The sequence below is a fragment of the Rhinatrema bivittatum genome, chromosome 3 (assembly GCF_901001135.1).
Source record: "Rhinatrema bivittatum chromosome 3, aRhiBiv1.1, whole genome shotgun sequence".
Lineage (NCBI taxonomy): Eukaryota > Metazoa > Chordata > Amphibia > Gymnophiona > Rhinatrematidae > Rhinatrema > Rhinatrema bivittatum.
The window spans coordinates 460,454,878-460,478,100 of record NC_042617.1 but is presented as its reverse complement, the minus strand read 5'-3'; the positions used below and the strand labels follow the sequence as shown (position 1 = coordinate 460,478,100).

General features: G+C 41.8%; 1 protein-coding gene across 1 annotated transcript in view; it reads left to right on the top strand.

Annotated features, from left to right (window-relative positions):
* The window catches only part of NBAS (neuroblastoma amplified sequence), a 1,239,997-nt gene that overhangs the window by 177,508 nt on the left and 1,039,266 nt on the right, over window positions 1-23,223 (top strand). Inside the window, exons 12-13 of the mRNA XM_029595926.1 lie at window positions 647-775; window positions 15,685-15,748. Coding sequence (XP_029451786.1) covers window positions 647-775; window positions 15,685-15,748 — 193 coding nt within the window. The remainder of the gene's footprint in view (window positions 1-646; window positions 776-15,684; window positions 15,749-23,223) is intronic.

Genomic DNA, 23,223 nt, shown 5'->3' with positions numbered 1-23,223 from the left:
AATTTAGTTTTTATTAAATATTTTCCAAAACCTGTCATCATCCTTTTTGAATTGAATTTCCTGTTCCCTGACATGGGAAAAGAGTTTCTTATAGATGTTTTTCCAGGGCTTAATTTGTAGTAAAAAAAAAAAAAAAAAATTAAGTGGAACTGTGTGTATGTGTTGCGGGCGGGGAGAATGGGACAAAGATCGGTCCGTGAGCAGGTGTGATCTGTCAGAGGGCTTGTCTTGCAGTTGATGCAAATTTTTATGCAGTACATAAAGCTAGAAGCTTGTTCATGTTTAGGATCCCAGTTTTGTATAGAAAGATGATTGACATTCCATATGAATGCCATTAGCATGGAAAATATGGTGTTAAAAAAAAATAAAAGGATTTTTGAGACTATAGAGTATGTTTATGTAGTAAGAGGAAGTAAGTATCCTGGTTGCTGTGAGCATACCTTAGTATGACAGGAGAAAAAAATATATTTATAAAACAAATACAGGCAGTGCTGACAGCTTTGGCTCTTATATGATTCTTCTTGCCTTAAATCAGTTCTGGTGATTTCCATAGACAGGGAACCTTATGTACAAATCTCTTCAGAGAACATGTTTTTTTTTAGAACCAATATCAATGTTTTTCTCTTTTGTTTGTTTTTTTATAAAGGATGGTATTTTTAAACTGAGCTTGTCTCCTGATGGAACACTTCTGGCAGCTATTCATTTCTCTGGGAAGCTGACAATCTGGGGACTCCCTTCTCTGAAACAACAAGGAAAGTGGCATCAAAATGACCAGGTATGGAGTGCTGACATAATAAACTACTACAACTACTACTTACATTTCTATAGCACTTCACGACATACGCAGCGCCGTACAAACATACAAAAAGTCAGTCCCTGCTCAATAGAGCTGCTTATCTAATAAGACAAACATACAGGACAAGAGACTTTGGGTATAAAGCAAGACAATGGTTAAAAAGAAAATAAAGTTAACATAATTAAAAGCAGACTATCAGGCCTAAGATTTAAAAGCGGTTTCAGAAAGGTAGGTCTTTAGATGGGTTTTAAACAAGGCAAAAAAGGGTACATGACACACCAGTTCAGGAAGACTATTCCAAGCAGATGGCGCAGCCAGGTGGAAAGCCCGGAGTCTGGAATTGGCAGTAGAGGAGAAGGGCACAGATAGGAGTGACTTATAAAGAACTGAAGAGTTGCTTGGAAATAAGATTGTTTTCCTGTCTGACTTTGAGCAAATAGCACATTTGGCATTCACCTATATCTGATGACTGAACAATTGTAGTCCTTGAACTGGCTGACAGTGCTGTTTATTATCTCTAGTTGCATATCTGTTGTATCAGCTGTGGGTGTGGAATGAAGAAATCATTTTTGATGATTTTATTATATCTAAATAGAGAGTATGGAAAAATGCTGCCTACATTTTAATCAAATCTGTGCACTAACGTATGTAATGATTTGTATGATAGTCAATTAGAAAATTAAAACAAGCAGGAATAGAAAAACTTTTTACTTTATTTTATTAATTTTTAGTATTTGTGTGCAGCAGGGAAATAGTTTCCTTTTTGTTTCATTTAGCATGCAAAACCCATTTAACGACTGTAGGGTGTAGTAAACAAAATGACACAAACCAAAGCATAGCCCTAAAATATGCTTATATATTAGCATTACTTCAAGTCCCAAAGTGATGGCAGGAGTCAGGATTTCAAGAGAGAATATTTTCCACAATAGCTAGGTATGCAGAATAATCACCTTATTACAGCACCACAGTGTACATCCTCACTAATAATAATGGAGAACGCAGTATTAGAATAAACAAATCAAAAATTTTACCACACAATATTGTAAAGCACAGACAAATTGCAATAATGTATCTCTGACTGCAAATTACATGCCACATGTTTATAAAATATTACCTGTTCTAAGTAATTATAACTCAAATATTGCAGAGGCTAGAGGTGCATGATAAACTAGATACAGACAAAATCTGCTTTTGTTTCAATTACTTTCGTCATCAAAAAAGGCAGTTGTTAAGTAAGCATAAGGAAAAATGTGCTTGCATTTAATTTTACACATAGTAAAAGTGCAGTACCTAAGTCCACAGCCTTCTTCCAAAAGTTCAAATAAATGTTGTGTAGGAAGCCTGTGAGTAAAGCCCAATCGTTTGTCCCCAAAATGTTATATCGTTCTAAAAAACAAAACAAAACAAAAAAACCTTTCAGGACCCAAGCTCTCTGTTTCCAGGTCAAAATTGATGAAAACATATTTCTCAAGCTATTTCATTAGATGCATCAAGTTCTTGCATTAGTTTTAAAACTCCATTTTTTGAAATCTGTAATGCCTTATTAAATGGTAAATGGTAAGCTTTAAACAGAAGTGGCAAGCCCTCTTTGAGAATAAGAAGCATTTCTATCATATTTTTTGAATAGCTTTATGCAGGTGTTGAATTTAAAAAAAATTCCCGACTATTAGATTCTTGTATTTATACAGGTTTTCCAAATTTTCAATTATTTTCTTCCTAGAGACATTCTTTAACCAATGAGTCATCTGTTGAGATGAATTTTTCCAGTTTATCAGCATTTTCCTTGATTTTCATATCCTGTGCTGCCACTTTCACTTCCACATCAGTGAACTTATCTTAGAAGGTATTTGAATTCAATGATATTGCCTGTTCCAATTTTACAATAGCTGATTTGACTCTATCCAAAGTTATTTCATTAGGATTCATAAAAGGATTTAACACCTTAGTGGCTTTCAGATGACAATTGAAATGCAAAGCAATAGCTCCATTGAAAGATGTTTCACTTTCCACTTTTCCATTTTCAGGTAGTGATAACTGACTGAGCATCAGAGGTTGTCAATATCAAAGAAGCCATGGCTGCTTTATCCTGATCTCCATATTCCCTGCCTTAAGTATTTCATTTTTGTATTCTGTAGGAGCTTAGGACTCGGTGTCCTGTCTGTATCTGATGAGGAAGCTGCTGTGCTGTCCTCTGCATTAAGAACTGGACCCCTCCTGTAGGCCTGATAGGAGCATACTGCGAGGCATTCGTCATGGGGCAAGTGGGCAATCCTGGGACCGCAGCCAGGGCAATTGACAAGCCCCTCCCCATCTCTGTCTTGGTTCTCCTTATATGCAGCAGTAGCAGCTTGCCATCGGTGATAGTCATCACTGGCACAGAGGCCAGAACAGTCATGCCTGCAGCTTGAAGCAGCCACCAACTCACCTACTCTAAGAACAGTGAATATGCAAATGTAAAAGGCGACACGGAACAGTACCAGCTCAAAGTGGTCAGACATCAGTGAAGACAAGACCCGCCACAACTCCAGGAGATGTTCATGCAGAATTGGCCTGCGCCTGTCGTGGATGTGGGGCTGTGACTTGGCCCACCTACCCAGGACCTGTTTCACTGCGAAGTCCCCGACCAGATTGGACCAGCTTTGAGCTTTGGCAAAGAAAGGCATAACCAGCAAAATTGGCCTGCACCGTGCCCTGGGATGGGCTACATTGCCTAGCTCACACTATATAGTGCACTATCCTATGTGATAAGTCTGGGACCCTGCAGCTGATCTGTAGCATTCAGAAAAATCCATGATCTCGTTGAAGCCCCTCAGGTAGGCTCGCCAGGTAGATGGTGCAATATACTGGTGCAGCAGGTCGAGTATCTCCTCACTTAAGTGGTCCAGAAATGAGCTAGCACTGGTGTCCCTGACTCCTCGAATTCTGGTGCCAGCCTCCAAAAGTGAATAACTGGTGGCCCAGGACCTCGATGCCGTGGTTACCCCGATTTGTCATCCTTGATGGAGGACCCAAGTAAAAGCAAGGGGACCAAGAACAAGCCTAGGGTGGCCAAGCCGGCGATCTATGGAGGGCATCCAAACCAGTGCTTGGCTTGAAGACATAAAATATGGGGGTGCTGGGTAGCTGCTCATCTGGGTTCCCTCAGCAGGGTACCACCTGTTCCCTGAAGGGGTAAAACACCTAGGCTGAGCAACAGCAAATTCCCCGGATGGAGGCACCTATCTGGCTCCTGGGGGCCGGGAGTTGTAAATGCCACCTGCTAGGTTACCAATTCTACTGGGCCCTGGTTCCATTCCCCTCGCTGCACAGCTCTCATCAGGGCTCATGCCTTCTTTTTTTTTTTGTAAGTTTTTATTTATTCAGAAAAGACAACAGAGTACATTTAGAATATATAAATGTTCACAACATGGTGGCTCATGCCTTCTGCTGCTGAGTCCCCATCAGGGAATGGTGCCCCACTTGCACCATCTCCTGCTCCTGCCCTGCTCTACCCGGGGGGGGGGGGGGGCAGTGCACTCCCCGATTCCTCAGTGGGTAGAGCTGCTTAGTCTGCCCTCTCCTGATGGATTGAGTGAAGTACTGGGCTTTTGCCTTGTGGTTAAGGGGCCTGGCTACCCGTAGAGGACTGATTGTGCACTGCTTGCAAATCTTTTATATATATATATATATATATATATATATATATATATATTTGTTTGCAGGAGAAGTACTGCTTCCATTGCACAATCTTCAAAATGACCAGATTATCCAAATTAGTAGCCGGTGGGATGGGGTTGGGGGGCACACTTACGCAGTTAACCGATGCAGAGAAAGCGCCAGCATGGGAAGCAGGAACAAAAGGGGCTGCACTCAGACTGTGTCCTGTGTAAACTTTTCTGCACAGCTGGCTCCGCCCCCCCCCCCGTCTGCCCTCCCAGTTTGAATCCTCCAATGGGATCACTGCCTGCCGTCCAGCCTGCCCTACTTCCAGCCCGATCCTCTGCAGAATATGTCCTCACTTGGATAGCTCCATTCCCACCCCAACTGAATCCCTGCATATATCATTGTCATATGACATTGTCACTCGATGATGCTGCCCTGTCGCTGAAACTGCCATGTTGTTGCATACTGTGAGGCCACCCTGGCCTGAAGATGAGTTCCCCTGCTGCAAAACCCCTGCTTGCTCCTGGCTCGGTGTCTGGTTATTGGCGGCATCCGCACACCGGCCTGCCACTGTGCCTTTATCTATAAAGTAAATTAGTACCATAAAGTTGAAGAAACTAGCATGATATTTGCAAGCATGGTAGCACTGATAAAGAGTAATTAAAACATGTTCTGGCCTTTTGTCTTCCATCTAGTCCAGGGAAAAATAATCCTTTTATTAAATTTTATTTTTATTCTTCCTTCTAATATTTAAAAAAAGAAAAATTGGAATAACACAAATCAAATACTTTATTTTATATTCTGCTCTTCAGGCACTTCAAAGCAGATTAAATCTACTTAACTCAAAGTATATCATAAGAGAAGACAGAAAAAAAATAAAAGCTACTTCTAGAAAAGGAACATGTCCTAAGGGAAAAAACATCCAAGGACCATATGTATTTTCTCAATAAATCCAGTTACTTGAAGTAATAATACTAATAGAACTTCCAGACTATCTAGCTCAATATGTTGTACCTTTGAGAAAGTTGCAAAACTTTTCAGGTTCTTTAGAAATTGCTTGAAGATTTTATAAAATGGAGGAATATTTAAAAAATAAATTGAATTTCTAAGCATATAACAACCTTTCTCAAATTCAAAAATTATTTTCTACACATTTGTGAAAAATAGGCGATAGAAAATATGGATTTTGTAACCCTGAAACATAAATTGTATATGCAGAAATTTTAAGAACCCAGTCATGATCTCTAATAACTACAAAAGAAGCTAATAATGTAGCCTTGCTAACCACATGATATGTCAAATACTCAATTATCTGATTCACTTCTCAGTTGTCCTTTAAGGACAGATACATTTTAATCACCTTTTCCCATGCCAGATGGCAAAAAAAGTACACTGCCTGGAGTGAGGGCAAGAACTTCCCTAGGAATCAATGAACATCTAACAAATATATTTTAAATATTGCCCTTGGAGTCATGTCTGTAACTTTTTGAAAATTAATGCATCTTAAATTCCTATTCTTAATGAATTTTTTATGTTCTGCACCCTTCATAATCAAATTATCTTTCAGCAGGTGACTAGAAAGTATCAGATTTTCCTTCAAAAGGCTGAATTTGTTTGTCCCACAATTTTGCAGTCCTTCAGCATCAGTCAGATATCCAACTTTTTAACCAGGATTTGAATTGCATTCACAAAAAAACAAAAAAATGCATTAGGTTCCAAGTGCAGCAAACTTGCTCATACAACTTCTACAGTTATTGCTTTAGTGACCTGCCTCTCTGAAATTGCATGCTGTTAAGGACTTAACACTGCAAGGCTCCCTATGACACTGATACTCCCCAAAGGATTCCATCCTCTGTCCTGCAAAGTTGGCACAACATTTGCAAAAATACCAAGCAATTGCAGGGAAACTGGGAGTGGTTGAGCAGCTATCCTTTCTGTAGTCTCTGCTGGCATGAGCACCTTTGAAGAAGCCACAGGTAAGCTCAAAGAAACCTCCTTATTAAGCTGTGCAGGGGAGGAACTGCTGCCTGCTACTAGTCAAAAACAGCTGTTGCCATAGAAGACACCATCAAAAAAACCAAAGGCATCCATTGGCTCTTCTGTAAAGTCCGACACAGGATAAGACTTCCCCCTTCCTCTTCCTTTTACCTATGGAAATTGAGAAAATAGTCAAAATTCCAATAATTTGGGGCACAATGTTCACAAGCTTTCAGCCTGTCCTTTGATCTGCTCAATAACTCAATATCTTTTTTATTTAACTTTATTTTTGTTTTATCTATCAACAGATTTAACAAATTAAAACAAACAAAATATATAAGGTGGTGCGTTTTTAGTGGACTACCTTAATACGTTTCTTAGCTGGCTTTCACTCTTCTTCAGGTCAGAATTCAAATAAGCAAAAGATGACATTGCCAGGAAATATAAATTAGTGTGGCTGCAGCAAGTGAATCATAAAAGGCATTGCAATGACAGCTTGAAGGGGAAGGGTGAGAAACCTCATGCTGTGATAAGAAGGTGGCAGTCAATAGAATTTTATGGGAAACATGTTAAGTCCTTTTTGGTCAGTTTTAAAGTGTCTAATCTTTTTTACTTCAAAAGTCTTGCATTCTTGGGTTGTGTTAAATTTTCTTTTCATTATCCTGATCAAGCAAGCCTGAGTAGCTCAAATGGTAAAGCATGAGACCTTTAATCTCTGGCTCATGGGTTCAAATCCCATGTTAGGAGAGAAAGTTTTGCTACTACCTGAAGATAATACGCTACTACCTGGAGATAATACCCTTATTCAATAAACATACATACGGTAATGCAACTCCAACATTGCTCTATGCTTCAACGGCAAGAGGAAATATGGAAAAAAGGATTTGCATTCACAAAAAAGCGAGGAGTAGCTTGCTTGTTACGGTGGTTACTACCCCAAACCAAATAAGCCTGATACTTTACTTTCAATGCATATCCAGCATAGCTCTCTGCTTCAACTGCAGGGGGGAATGAAGAAAAGATGATTTATATTCACACAAACAGCTCTCAGAATACCTCAACATTCTCTCCCCCTCTCAATATGGATTTCGCAAAACATTAAGAACAGAAACACTTCTTATATTCCTAGCAGACACCATCCTAATAAACATGGAAAAAGGACAAACCTTACCTACTTGCGCTCCTCGATCTATCTGCCGCTTTTGATACGGTGAACCATGCTATCCTCTTAGAATGACTAACAGACATAGGCATCAAGGGACCTGCTCTTAGTTGGTTCAGATGCTTTCTGTCCAATAGGTGCTTTAAAGTCAGGATTAATAATAAAGAATCTTACCCCCCCCCCCCCCCCCCCGTCTGCTCCAACCTGGGTATCCCCCAAGGATCTTCCCTCTCACCTACACTCTTCAACATCTACCTTCTACCACTCTGCCACCTACTTACAAAGCTAAAACTATCCCACTATCTGTACGCGGATGACGTCCAAATACTCATCCCGATCACAGAATCGCTACAAAAAACTCTTAACCACTGGAACAACTGCCTTCAAGCAATTAACCACCTTCTCTCCTCTCTCAACCTGGTCCTGAACACCGACAAGACTGAGATTCTTATCATCTCTCAAGAAGACTTCGCTACACCTCCTATGTCACCGTCCTCTTCCCAATCAGCCAACTCTATTATTAAACACTCTCCTTTTGTTAGAGACTTAGGCGTGACCCTAGATAACCAGCTTAACCTAAAGAAGTTTGTGAACACCACCACTAAGGAGTGCTTCTTCAAACTACAAGTCCTCAGAAACCTTAAACCACTCCTTCATTTCCAGGACTTCAGATTGGTGCTGCAGTCCATCATCCTGTTGAAATTGGACTATTGCAATTCCCTTTTTCTCGGTCTCCCGGCCAACGCTATCAAACCTCTCCCAGTTCAGGGAGCTTTGGATAAACGTTTAGTGTCACCTCTTGTACATAACCATTATCTTTCAGCCACAGTATATGCTGGTGCTGAACCTTGTGAGGCTTGTAGGTCTTAAATTTTAGCTTTTAATGAGTGCATGTTACATGATGGCAGGAGAGCATACCACATGTTCTGTGGACCCACTAAAGCCTATTCTACCTGTAATATTTTTTCTATTACATTTAGAGCAAACTAATTTTAGCATGTTCCTGCTAATATCTTCTGACCCTAATTTAGCATGCCTGCTAGAGCCTTAGTGGAATGCTATTTTTTGCACATGCTCAATGGCCTTAGTTTGCATATTGCCCTTTAGTGCATAGACACCACAGTGGTAAATAAATTTACTTCTATCATATTTATTAGTGATGAATAAGCAAACCATCCAGCATAATTATAAGACAGTTATTGAAGTAATTTTTAAAACTTTTTGATTTAACAAATGCTCTATAGAGCCCTTTTTACTTTGCATTTGTTGTAAAACGGGAGCTTCTGATGTCACAAAATATACTTTCATGTTCCTTACGTCTCAAATTGTTTCACCATTCACTTGTATGGCATGCTGAAAAATCTTATAGTATTGCTGCCTTAATTTTAATAAATCATTCAAATCCGTCTAGAGCTTTATTCAAAATTTTTGCGTGAAGTATGCACCTTTACTTAGAGACTTAAATGCATTTAGTGTATTCTCAAGGACTGATGATAGTGGAGACTTCAATATAAATCAAAATTAGGGACAAGCATACTTGGAAAGTCCTAGAAAATGGTGAAAACTTTGGAGACCAATGTAAATATCTGTATGTATACTGTATACCAATTTACATATCTTCTATGAAAGTGCAGCCTTTCCTATGACATCTGTTTTTATACTATATTTTCTTATACACTTTACTGAAAATGATTGGATATGATACTTCTTCTTAGAATTTGTGCCAGGAGACTTAATCGGTATGCAGAGGAAAATATCTTTAACTGATCTATCAAAAGAAATCCATGCTTGCTTGTCATGAATAAATATCAGTGTCATGTTGAATCTGGGAAATTGATAGAATGATGAATGTGTATGCTGGTTTTGCAGTCTATTTATTTTCGTTTCAATAACTTTTAAACACCCTCTATGATTTAGTATGTTCTTGCAACTGTCTCCTGTTTAACTAAATGATCTGTTGAAACATTTTTTTGTATATTATATTATAATTCATCTCTGTAAAGTAGAGATGGGTGTAATTTTAAGATGGAAAATCTATGTGGGCTTCTATCCAGTGGTGTCAGTGACTCGTGATGCACTGCTGATCCAGAAGGGGTAGCTGCTTAGTGGTTTTTGCAATATTCCAGCTTCTTAGCTTATCTAGGTCTTCCCTGCCATTTTAAAATAGCTTTCAATAGGTAAGGTTTAACCGAGCAGCTCTCTCCATGGTGGGAAAGAGAGGGGGCAGTGAAAAAGCTAGATTGAAGTGCTTTCAACTGTAGCAGAACATAGCTGCACAACTGATTGAGGACACAAAGTATAGAGACCATTTAACGCTTACTCTCTGTATCCGATGTCTCTACTTACTGTATATGAGCCAGCAAGACTGTTGTGGTCTTCCCAAGAGGCCTTGTTAAACATTCTGTCTTTTCTGGCTGTGGAGCTACTAACAACTAAATGTTGGCCTTCTTGTTTCATACCGTCACTGTGAAACCTTATGTTTGAAGCATAACCCTCTTGCTTTTCACAAGGAGGTTAAGACCTGGCTTTTTGAGCAGGCTTTAGGATAGTAGGATCAGAAAGAAATGTAGGTTTGTTCTGTGATTTCCTATATATGTTGTTTTTTTTTTTTTTCCCACTGATTCCTCCTATGCATAAGCAAGTTTTTTTTTCTGTACGTTACTGATTGCATTGAGGAATATTAGTAGATGAGTTTTTATCCTGTTTTATTATTGAAGTATTAGTTTTATGTAATTTGCTTTTAGGTTTTCTATTGAAAAAGTAGGGTTATCAAAAATAAATAATAGAAAGTGAGGAAAGAGTACAACCAAACAGTAAAAAGAATCAGCAAAAGGGTAAATCTCCCTGCCCCCTGTTTTAAAAAAATTCTGGAAAAAATAAGCGAGCATCAGATACATTGTGTATATTGTTTCTTCTCTCTGTACTCTGCAATGTCCTGTTCTTATTTCTGAGTGACTATTGACTAATATATATATATATATATATATATATATATATAAAGTGCACAGATATAAATGGCATATGAGTGAACATGTAAATGTATAGAGACATGTAGATATTTATTTTTAACTTGTATTCCAGTTGGGTGCTGTTGTCACCTGGCATTCTGTGTACAGTGTGATAGCTGCAGCAGATAGGCACTAATTGCCTCTGTACTACCATACATGATACTTCGGTAGATAAACAAGTGAGGTATAGCAGTATTAGCATGCCTGCAATGAAAAATGTACCAGTGTTCTAATCTTTTGAGCTCTATGATAGTGAATTACTGTTGCTTGCTAATGCTCTGTTTACCAGCATTAGAAGAGACAACTACAGTGGTGACATACTGTACTATCATCCATTCAGGCCAGAGTACCATCTATCATACATTGTGTAGACACACAATTTTGCCATTGATGTGAGAGTCTGGGAGGTGGGATGAACTGCTTTTTCAGTCCAATTTCCTTGTATTTTGCTTTTGCTGGATAATTTCTTGACTATTAGTGCTGCACAAATGGACAAAACTCTATAAAAAAAATACAAATTAAGGGTGGTCACATACAGAAGGGGGAGTAGGTGCCAAGCATTTGTAAATAATATTTATTAAAACAGGTGATAAGATATATCTACTAATAGAATGAAATGGTTCCCTCAGCCATATGAAATTTGCTTTCAGAAAAAGTCCTGTTGATTACATTTAGTTTTGTGCAACATTTTAATGTTGGTCACTTCATTTTGATGTCCCTTATCCTACTGATAAGGAAATCTTATTTTGAGCCCTTGAAACAAATTTCAATGTTCTTTGTACCTGTGGAGGAGTTTCTTAAATGGTATCATTTCAGTTTTATTTCAACTCCAGTAAAACCAGCAGGTAGATGCATAAATTTGATGATTCACATTGATACTGAAATAGAAATATCTAGGGAAGATAAGCAGATTAGAAAGAAGAAATAGCACTGAGAGGTTTTCAAAAAGGATTTTAAGCATAAGCATGCAGTTTTCTACTAGCTATATTGATTCTGGAGGAAACTAGAAGTTTGATGGGTTGTGATGCCTATTGTTGGTGCAATAGAACCCTTGTTCACATGTATGTTGTTACATGAACTATTGATCTTGAAAGTCTAATGGAAGGTATCACAACCTGACAAGAATCCAGTTTACATTGCAGGAGTGAAACTGACCCAATTCTTTGACCTGTATTTTCTGAACTCATTTTACTTTTCATGTTGTTGCTATTGCAAGTGGATCAGAAACACTATTATTTGTTCTGTTTCTTTCCAATGATTTGTATTATAAGAGGCTTTGGGGCATTGAAAGACATCATGAAAGTCTCTGGTCTCCTCCGTTTCTCTTATTTACACATGGGCAGTAATGTAAGATTAGACCTAGTTTTTTCTCTTTCCTGCTGTGACCTGTGGGCACACTTTATTCACTGTGGAAAATAGGAAGCCAGACTTTTTCCATGCTATAGGTTTAAGGCTAAACCTTTCCATGTATTTCTTTCTGTATGAGTGAATTTTTTTTACAGGGTCCAGTATGACAGTATTTCATTTAATTTGAGCCATGTCGGCTTAGTTTGCAGTTTGTGTAAAATAAAGCTCATGATTATTGATATGTGTTGAAGTTCATAGTAATCTGAGCTGACCCATGCTACCTGGTAAGGATTTGATCACCTCTTGATAGATCTGTGTTAAAATGTTCTCATAGTGTTATGAGTTAATGAGCTTTTGATTTCTTCTATATAAAATGGCAGTTATACAAATTCATGGAAATTAAAAACCCCCTTTGTTTTAAAATATCATCCAGTATTACAAACAAGATACAAAATTATGCAAATCTTGGGCAAAGGCTAAAGTGATTGAATTGAAATAGAGTTGAGACGCAGTCAACTAGATCCACCGAAGTTGGGAAATTGAACACACACACTTATTTTGTATGCGTAGGATTGCGTTGCTTACTGTAAATGGGCTGAATTCAATATGTTTTGAACTGATATATGTTTCATTGATTCTAACTATGTGTAAGAGTGAGGAATTATTTTAGCATTACGTGTTATAAGTGTGAATGGGTATGTGTGTGAATGAATATGTATGAGATTATAATTGTGTAGTTGTTTACATGGGGGGTGTGTTTGTTTAAAGGAAAATAAGTATATGTATGGACATTATAATATCGACAGTTTTGCTCATGTATAAGATTCTTTAAGGATTGTACTCTAAGATTTGCATAATTTTGTATCTTGTTTATAATAGTAGGGAGGCACCTACTAGTAGGGAGGCAGTATCTTGTTTATAATAGTAGGGAGGCACCTACTCCCCCTTCTGTATGTGACCATCCTTAATTTGTATTTTTTTTTTTTTATAGAGTTTTGCCTTGCCTCCATTAACACACTGCTCACCTCCCTGCAACTCGCCCTCAATTCAACAAAAACTGAGCTCCTCCTCATCCACAACCATCAGACCCTTATGCTGACCCCCTCTAATGACCCCGTGACCACCTCCCTCAGTGCACAACCCGCTGTACGAAATTTAGGTGTTCTAATTGACCCTCATCTGAGCCTCAAGAGCCACATCAACTCCGTCATAAAAGGAGGTTTTTATAAGCTTATGGTCATAAAAAAGCTCAAGCCCCTACTCCATACCCATGATCTCAAAACTGTTATCCAAGCTAAACTAACGTCAAAGCTGGATTATTGCAACTCCTTGTACCTTGGCCTCCCCTTCTCCACTATCAGACCTCTCCAGATACTTCAAAATGCGGCAGCTAGGATAATCAGTAACGCACGTAAATCTGACCATATAACCCCCATCCTCAAGGACCTACACTGGCTCCCCATCCCCTCCCGAATCCTGTTTAAAACTATCACCATCATACATAAAACTATCTACAATCACAACTCCCTATGGCTCAATGAACCTCTCCAACCTGCTCAATCCGCCCGCCCCACCAGAACGAACCTCAAGTGCACCCTACAAGTCCCCTCACTCAAGAAAGCCCGACTCTAAGCAACAAGGACCCGTGCCCTCTCCGTTGCAGGCCCCACCCTTTGGAACTCTCTCCCTCCCTACCTTCGCCTGGAGCAATGCCCTTATAAATTCCGAAAACTGCTAAAGACCTGGCTTTTTCACCAGGCCTTTCCAGATTAATCCCTCCTGACATCTCTACCCTGCCCTATCCCTTTGCCAAACCCTGCTAAACCCTTAATCAGTGTAATCCATCCTTCTAGACCATGTAATCTTATCAGCTCCATTTGTAAATATTGTAAATAACTCTGACGCGTTAATCTTGTTACCGCTTTCCTGTTTCTCGCCTTTCACTCAGTTTGTCAGGTTCGCTGTTTTGAACCTTCTCTTAGTTGTCCCCCCCTCCCTGTTATTTGTAATTTCCACCTTTTGTTATCATGTAAACCGATATGATGTGTACTTTAATGTCGGTATAGAAAAGCTGTTAAATAAATAAATAATAAAAATTGTATTTAATAATTTTGGTTTGGGATTAAATTGATACCGCTGTTCATGCTGGATGAGTTATACAAATTCTGCAGAAGTACCACTAAAGTGATGAGTCATATAATTTTGAAGTAGATCTTCTAATTTATATAAATACAAACATGGAGTCCATTATTACAAAACCTTACAATTTCAAAATCAAATTAAAACAATTTTTGAAAATTTTTATATAGAAAAAAAGACAAACTTGAGTGAAAAATGTGTTCATAAGGAAAGATTAAACCAGTGTTAAAGCTGATCATTTATTAAGATGCTATTGTAATCACTGCACACTCTTAAAAACTTAAAAAATGTGTTAAATGATGCTTTTTTATAATATAAAAAAACAATCACCAAAATGTCACTTACAAAAGTGTAATGAGCTTCATGGTTTCTTTTTCATTTCAGCACAGAGAGATCTTTATTAAACACTTTAAAGAGATATTGTAAAAAAATTAATGAAAATTTTCACAAGGATGTCACTTGAACAACCTCAACATGTATCCTTTGTTTCACCCGAGCAGGGCTTATTCAGGAGGAATTCCTCATGAAACCGGTTTCATAAAGATCATTGCTCACCAGAATGCTAATGCTTTGGAAGGCATCACTAAAGCCCATACTTGCATGAATTGCACCTAAAATCAAGAACAATAGATATATCAATGATAGCACATTTCATTTGAAAAAAATATTTTCTAAAAACTTCCTAGTAGAAATTAACCCAATATTCATAATACTCCGGAGAATTGCAGCTTACCTTATTTAACACAAAATTAAACTTCCACATCACTATACAAATGAAATTTGTTCATCAGTTTCAGCGCAGTGTAGACTACAACAAAAATCAGATACAACATATAAAAAGCTCGCCTGCTAATGATTATAATACCATCTTGATAAATGACCGACTTTAAAATCTGTTTAATCTTTCTAGATGAAGGCACCCAGTTTTCACGCAAGTTTTTTTTTTTTCTTTTATTAACAAACTGAAAAAATTGTAGTAATTTGGTTATTTTGAAATTGTGATACTTTGTATTAACGGACTCCTTTTTAATATTTATATGATTGTGGTTGGAGGACTTCCTATTTCATTTGTATATCATCTATGAGCTTTGAAGTTCCAAAAAAGTGCAATACAAATAAAATAGACTGAGAATCTTTTAACCATATTTTCCATCTCCTTTATGAACATGGCTATATTTGGCCTTTATGAGCATGGCTATATTTGGCCATGAGTAGCTATTTATCCAGATGGCTTTAGGAATGATTTTGTTTAAACTAGATATTAGAAATATTTTACTTATCTGTTGACATTAAAGTAGCTCCAAACACACTAACAGTTCAGCTTTTCTATTTAGAAATGGTAGTCATGTTGAGACAAAAGTAGATTTGTTAAGATTAAACAAATATAGTAACATAGTAAATAAAGGCAGAGAGAGACCAAAAAGGTCCATGCAATTTTATATGCATTTACCCAAAATAGACAAAATTCCCAGATGGAACCCAGTCCTATTGTGTGTCTCTTATAAGGTTGCCCAGTACCCTCGATGCCATTCACTTTTCAGCAAGAATTTATGGTTTTTATCCAACATATTTATAATAGTTTTGCAAATCAATGTATGTTAATTTCCTTTTAGCCAGGATATGATGAAATCAACCCCAACTGGAGGAGCTCGCTTGAGAAAAGAAAAAAAATGAAAGGTTTGTTTAATACCTAATTGTGTTTTTTTTAATTACACTTATTTTTTTAAGTAAAAAAATGGCTTTGCCAAGAATCTGGAGGATATAAGGCTCAGTGAATTGGCAGTGGGATGGGAGAGCCTTTCACTTCAAGGCTACTGGCTTAAATCTGGCCTATTTTGAAAATTACCAAAAGTTGCTACCATGTAACAGTCCTTTACATTAGCTGTAATTAGAAAAGCTGCTAGGTTCAGTCCAGTTCTTAATGGAATAGTGTCTATACATTAGCATTTATAGTCAGAAATTTAGTTGGCATTAACAGTAGAGAAGTCAGAGATGAAATATTTGCATAGGTGTGGAAAGCGAACGACTTTGTCTCTCTGTGGGTCCCTGACAAAAAGATTTCTACACAATGGTGAGCCTAGGTAATAAGGGAAACTTTTCCAGGCTTTGTCCCATGTTGTAGCTTTTTGTTTGATTAGGGATAGGCAACTCTGGTCCTCAAGTCCTACAAGCCAGTTGGATTTTCAAGATATTCACACTGAATATGCATGTAATGCATTTGCATCTTATGAATATGCAAATGTTTACCTGAAAAGTAAATATAGATATTTTGCATATCTACAGTAATTTTGATCCAAGCATCTCAACATACTTTAGTTTCCTAAATAAACAATTTAGGACTATACTGTACATATATGCTTTTCTTGGATAAGAAGATATACACAATGGGGTAGATTTTAAAAGCCCTGCGCGCGCCGGCACACCTAAGTCCCGTGGCTTCGTAAAAGGGGCGGGAGGGGGCATGTCCGGGGGGGGCATGTTGGCAGGCCGGGGGGGGGGGGGTGGGGGCATGTCCGGGGGCGTGGCAACGGTTCGGGGGCAGGCCGGGAGGGCGGTCCCGAGTCTCCCGGCACTGCAGCCTGTGCCGGGGGATGCCGAGGCGGCGCACGCAAGTTACGCCTGCCTCAAGCAGGCATAACTTGCACAACAAAGGTAGGGGGGATTTAAGTAGGGCTGGGGGGTGGGTTAGGCGAAGGGAGGGGAAGGTGGGGGACGCGGAAAAAAAGTTCCCTCTGAGGCCGCTCCAATTTTGGAGCGGCCTCAGAGGGAACGGAGGCAGGCTGTGCGGCTTGGTGCGCACAGGCTGCCGATTTTGCGCAGCCTTGCTCGCACCGACCCCGGATTTTATAAGATACGTGTGGCTATGCGCTTATTTTATAAAATCCGGCATACTTTTTAAAGATCTACCTCAGCGAATGTATACAGGAAAGAAGCAAAAGGAATCCCATAATTTAATTAAAAATGATTAACTTCAGGTACAGAATTGAAACATTTCCCAAGGCTATACAAATGTGGAATCAAGATGCACACACGTGCTGTATTCAACTGCTCTTCTCTCCTGTCCTGTCAGATTGAGGATATGTATTAAATTGGCATCTCAGTTTATTATAAAAGTTGATGTGGTACAGTGTGGATTTTGTTTTTTTGGTTGTGACATCCCAAACTTGCTTTATCCTGTTTTCTAAACTAATTTTGAATCTCTTATTTTGCGAACTTTTAGAGAAGGAAAGCAACATTCTGAAAATCCTGTCTGGCGGCATCTGTTTGACATTGATATCTGTAAATGTAGAAATTTCAGATGCCTTGGACTTCAATAGTGCTGTAATTCCGAAGAAGGCTTGTAAGCCCCGATATGCCTAGCTGATTTATTTTATCCTAAATAAAATGCAACTGAGAAATAGTGCAGCTTGAAAATCCACATTGTCAAGTATATTCTTCTAGGATAAGCAGGATGGCAGTCCTCACATGTAGATGACATCAGATGGAGCCCGGCACGGAAAACTTCTGTCGGAGTTTCTAGAACTTTGACTAGGTACCCCGAGCATGTCCAGCATGTCACTATCCATGCGTCCACGTGAGGTCCCTCTTCAGTCTCTTCTTTTCCGCGGAGCTATTGCCTCGCGGACGTGGAGCTTGCATTTTTTCTTCGGAAAACTATTTTTGAGTTCATCTCTCGTTCTTTTTCCCATGCCGGGTCCCTCACTCCTTTCCCGGCCCTAGTTAGAGGCATTGCGGTAAGTACAACATTCTTTGCGGTCGATTACTGACGGTGCTGTCTCTTATGCTGACGGCCATTGACTGCTCAGCAGTTACTTTTTCCATGGCGTTGTCCTGTTTCTGCCGCTGCTCCCAGTGCCCCGGACCATGTCCATCACAGACCCCCACAAGGTCTGCATTCTGTGCCTGGGGGCCTTGCACGATGTACGCGGCTGCTCTTTTTGTGCTCAGATGACCTCCATGGGTTGTTGATCAAGCCTGGACAAGATGGACAACCTTTTGGGGCCAGGAAGTCCTAACCCTCAACATCTGTTTCCGGGGTGTTGACGCCTTGCAGTAAAGAAAACCCTGGATTTCCTGGCCCCGTCTTGTTCTCTCCTCTGCCGATTTCCCAGCTGGAAGTAGGTGCTGGGAATCAGCCACTGTCTATCTCTTCCCTTTCTAGGTCTGGATCATTGCCATCATCCTTGGCACCGGGAAAAGACCAAGCCGAGCATCAAGAGAAATTGAGGAAGCACAGTCATCGATCACCTTTCTCCCATGGCTCCAAGCTCGGTAAGGCGCTGGTATCATCTGTGACTCCACCGAAACGGCCCCATGCCGACGAGGCATCGATGCCTGTCAAGGCCAAGGGTCTGAGGTGGTTGCCACTGATAACTGTGCTGGGCACTGGTTCCCCTAGGGGCTCTGAGGAGAACCAGGTTACGCCGCCGCCTCAAGCTGTACTGTCATCGACAGCATTCAAGGAGGAGTTGGAGCGCAGAGTGTGGTTTGCGGTGGGACGAGCCCTGCAGAGCATCGAGCTGCCGGCCCCCTCCGTGCCTCTGCCACTACTGGAGTCTGCACTGTCCATGTTGGCGCCATTGCTGGAGTGCTTGGATCTACTGCTTGGTGCACTGCCAACGCAACATGTGCTAATGCAAGGATCAGAGACTATCCCCATCGCAGATTCTTCCGATGAGGAAGGGCCTACGGCTCTGGTGGTATGTCTCCTCCCCCCCCCCCCCTGACTGGTTCTGCGGTGCCGAGCCTTGAGTTACCGGGTCCTTCGATGCTGTCGATGCCGATGGCACCCCGCACCAGGACCCTTCTTTATGCTCCACCACCGGTGTCGCCAGGGAGCAAGGCTGATACCCCTTATGACTCATGGGAAGATAAGCTTTCCATCTCTTCCTCTGAAGACTCTGAGGAATTACTTTCTGAGCCCTCTCCTCCAGAGAAGAGACGCTGCTCCCCTCCAGAGGACCTGACATTCCAAGCTTTGTATGAGCAGTGGCGGAGTTGGTTCCTTTCCAGCTCCTGACTGAGGAAGACTCCAGGCACAAGGTTCTGGAGATCGTACAGTTCGTGGATGTTCCTAAGGAGGCGATTGCAGTCCCGGTCCATGATCTCTTCAAGGACTTGATTGTCTGGCTCTGGGGGCATCCGATCTTGGTCCCCCTCCCCCCCCTGGTAAACAGGAAGACCAATGCGGTGTACCTAGTACAACCATCTACCAGATTTGAGTGGCGCCATCACCCCCACGGGTCTGTGGTGGTAGAGTCAGCTCTTAAGAAAGCGAAGATGTCTTGCACCCATACCTCGCTGTGAGCATGGTTCTAGATGCCCTGGGCGGCAAGATCTTCTAGGGATCTATGTTGGCAGCCCGCATTGCCTGGTACCAGCTATATATGAGCCAATATTCCAGAAACCTCTGGAAGCATGTTCAGGAATTGGTAGACCGCCTCCCTCAACTCCAGGAAGACTCCCTGAAGGTTATGCAACAGGGACTAGAATGCGACAGACATAAAAGTAGGTCTGTATTTGATGCCTTTGAGACAGCAGCAAGGGTAGCCGTGGCAGGCATTGGGGCTTGTCATATGGCTTGGCTTTGGGCCTCTGATCTCCGACCCGAAATGCAAGACCATATTGCTGACCTGCCTTGTACTGTAGAGAATCTGTTCGGCGACAAGATCAAGGAGGCAGTAGCACAACTCAGATCATCATGAGACCCTGCAGCATCTCTCGGCTAGCATCTCGGACCCACAGTCCTCAGGCAAAAAATCCTCAAGGCAGGGGCCCTGACACCCTTCTTACCTGCCAAGAAAGTACTACCCTCCTGTAAGTAGGGCATGGTCTCAACAGGTTGGACTGAGGTCTCGTCCTAGGCAACAGTGTGTCCCCAGAACTCAGCCAGCAGACTTCTGCTATGGGCTTTTGACTGGCTACAAGGATGTCCAAGCCAGTTACCAGTGCAGCCAGCGATGGACCTTCCAGGCTAAGGTTGGCTCACGTCCTTTGCGGACTGTTGGATGGTTGTCACTTCGGATCAGTGGGTCCTCTCCATCATCCTTTAGGGCTACAGGTTAAATTTCCAAGAGTTTCCCCCGGACACTCCCCCATGCCCCTCTTGGGGGCCTCAGCAGATCAGGAAATGATACTCAAGGAACTCTCTGTCCTCACAATGTCCAAATCAGTCGAACCCATTCCTCCAGGTCAGCGGGGAAGCGGCTTCTACTATATTTCCTCATCCCAAAGAGGATAGGAGGCCTTTGTACGATTTTGGACTTAAGGGCTTTGAACAAATTCCTCACGTGGGAGATGTTCAAGATGGTCTCACTGGGTGCCCTTATTCCTCTTCTGCATCGGGAAGACTGGCTTTACTCCCTCGATCTACAAGATGCCTGTGCTCACATAGGGATTTCCCATGCCCACCGGTGGTAACTCCGGTTTGTGGTGGGTGAACACCATTTTCAGTACAGGGTGCTACCCTTCGGTCTGGCTTTGGCATCCCACGTTTTCACAAAGTAAGTTGCAGCAATGGCTGCGTATCTGAGGAAGTGCCACGTGCAGGTCTTTCCCTACCTGGATGGCTGACTCGTCAAGGGTGCCTTCAGGCAGGGAGCGCTGCAGTCCTTGCAAGCCACCATTCGGATCTTGGAGACATGGGGCAATTTTTTAGAAATCCCAAAGTCCCAGCTGGTCCCATCCCCACACCTGAACTTTATAGGTGCCAGGTTCGATACGACTCAGGCTCGGGCATTTTTGCTAGGGGGTTGGGCATTCAGCTTGGCATCTTTGGTGGAAGCAATCTTGCAGATTTGCTAAATCTCTGTGCACAGCATGTTATGTTTGCTAGGGCACATGGCCACGACTCTTCATGTCATTCCCTTTGCTCACCTTCACATGCACAGGGTGCAGTGGACCTTATGGTCTCAGTGGCACCAGGCCACTCATGACCTTTGAGTGCACGTTTGAGTCACTCCTCCACTTCAGGACTCCCTGTTGTGGTGGGCATTTCTTCCCATCCTAGAGGTGGGGGTCCCGATCCAGGCTTCCCTCACTCAAGTTGTTCTCAATACGGATGCCTCCCACCTGGGTTGGGGGGGCACATGTGGGAGATCTTCACACCCAGGGTCACTGGTAGCTCAGGAGGAGGAATATCAGATCAACTCACTGGAGCGACGGGCGGTCTGGTATGCCCTTTTGGTGTTTCAGGATCTACTGGCCAGCAAGGTCGAGCTCGTCTAGACCAACAGTCAGGTAGCCATGTGGTATCTCAACAAGCAGGGAGGAACCGGATCATTGATTCTTTGTCAGGAGGCAGTCCAGATCTGGTCTGGGCTCTTTCCCAGAACATCCTTCTCCGAGCCAGGTACTTACTGGGACAGGCAAACGAGCTGACGGATGACCTCAGTTGTTCCTTCCAGCCATACGAGTAGTCCCTGAAGCAGGAGATAGCGGACCGGATTTTCCGTCATTGGTAAACTCCAGAATTGGACCTCTTTGCTTCCCCTTCCAACAAGAAAGTAGGCCAGTTCTGCTCACTAGCTGGAGGGAATGGCAGGAATGGTGTCTGATTCCTTTGCCCGTGACTGGGACAAGGGCCTCTTGTACGGCTTTCCTCCACTTCTCCTGGTGACCAAGACTCTCCTAAAGCTCCAGCAGGAATGGGGGACCGTGATTCTCATCTCTCCTTATTGGCCCTGGCAGATCTGGTTCCCACTCTTGTAGGATTTTCACCTGCGGGAACGGATCCATCTAGGAAATGTCCCTGGACTTCCTGATGCAAGATCAGGAGAGGCTGTACCATCCCAACCTCCAGGCTTTGTCCTTCAAGGCTTGGATGTTGAAAGGGTGACCTTGTAGCCCCTGAATCTCTCAGAGGGAGTGTCTCTGGTCCTACTGGAGTCCTGAAAGCCTTCCACTAGGAGGTCTTATGGCCTGAAGTGGAAGAGATTTTCAGTGTGGTGTGACAACCAACGGTTGAACATGTTCTCATATTCTAACTCCAAGCTGTTGGATTCCCTGCTGTACCTATCGGACACTGGCTTGAAAACTATCTCTGTGAGAGTGCATCTCAGTGCAGTTGGAGCCTACCACCAAGTGGTGGACGGATCGCCCATCTCAGCACAGCCTGTTGTGGGTCATTTCATGCGGGGTCTGCTCCAGCTGAAACCTTCCCTCGTGCCCCCTGCAGTTTCCTGGGACTTCAATGTGATCGTGGCCCACCTGATGAGGGCTCCCTTTGAGCCTTTGCACTCTTGTGACCTGAAGTATCTGACCTGGAAAGTCATTTTCTTGGTAGCGGTAACCTTTGCACGCAGGGTCAACGAACTTCAGGCGCTGATGTTATATCCACCCTACACAAAATTCTTCCACGATTGGGTGGTTCTTCGCACACACACCTGAGGGTCCTACTGAAGGTGGGGACGGACTTCCACCTTAATCTGTCCATTGTCTTACCAACCTTCTTTCCTAAACCTCATTCGCACTGGGATGAGCGAACTCTGCACAGCCTAGATTGCAAAAGGGCTCTAGCCTTTTTACCTGGAAAGAACAACAGGCCACAGACAATCTACACAACTCTTCATTTCTTTCAACAAAAATAGATTGAGATTTGCTGTATTCAAGCACCTTGTCCACTGGCTTGCAGACTGTGTCTTGTTCTGCCATGCGCAGGCAAGTCTACAGATGGGGGGGGGGGGCCATGTCGAGGCTTGCTCCATTCGGGCCAAGGCGGTTTCGGTGACCCACTTGTGTGCGATCCCCGTGGGCAACATTTGCAGAACTGCATACTTTTGCCTCTCATTACTGCTTGGACAGCGAAGGTTAATGCGACAGCCATTTCGGTGAGTTGGTCATAAGAACATGCCATACTGGGTCAGACCAAGGGTCCATCAAGCCCAGCATCCTGTTTCCAACAGTGGCCAATCCAGGCCATAAGAACCTGGCAAGTACCCAAAAACTAAGTCTATTCCATGTTACCATTGCTAATGGCAGTGGCTATTCTCTAAATTAACTTAATAGCAGGTAATGGACTTCTCCTCCAAGAACTTATCCAATCCTTTTTTAAACACAGCTATACTAACTGCACTAACCACATCCTCTGGCAACAAATTCCAGAGTTTAATTGTGCGTTGAGTAAAAAAGAACTTTCTCCGATTAGTTTTAAA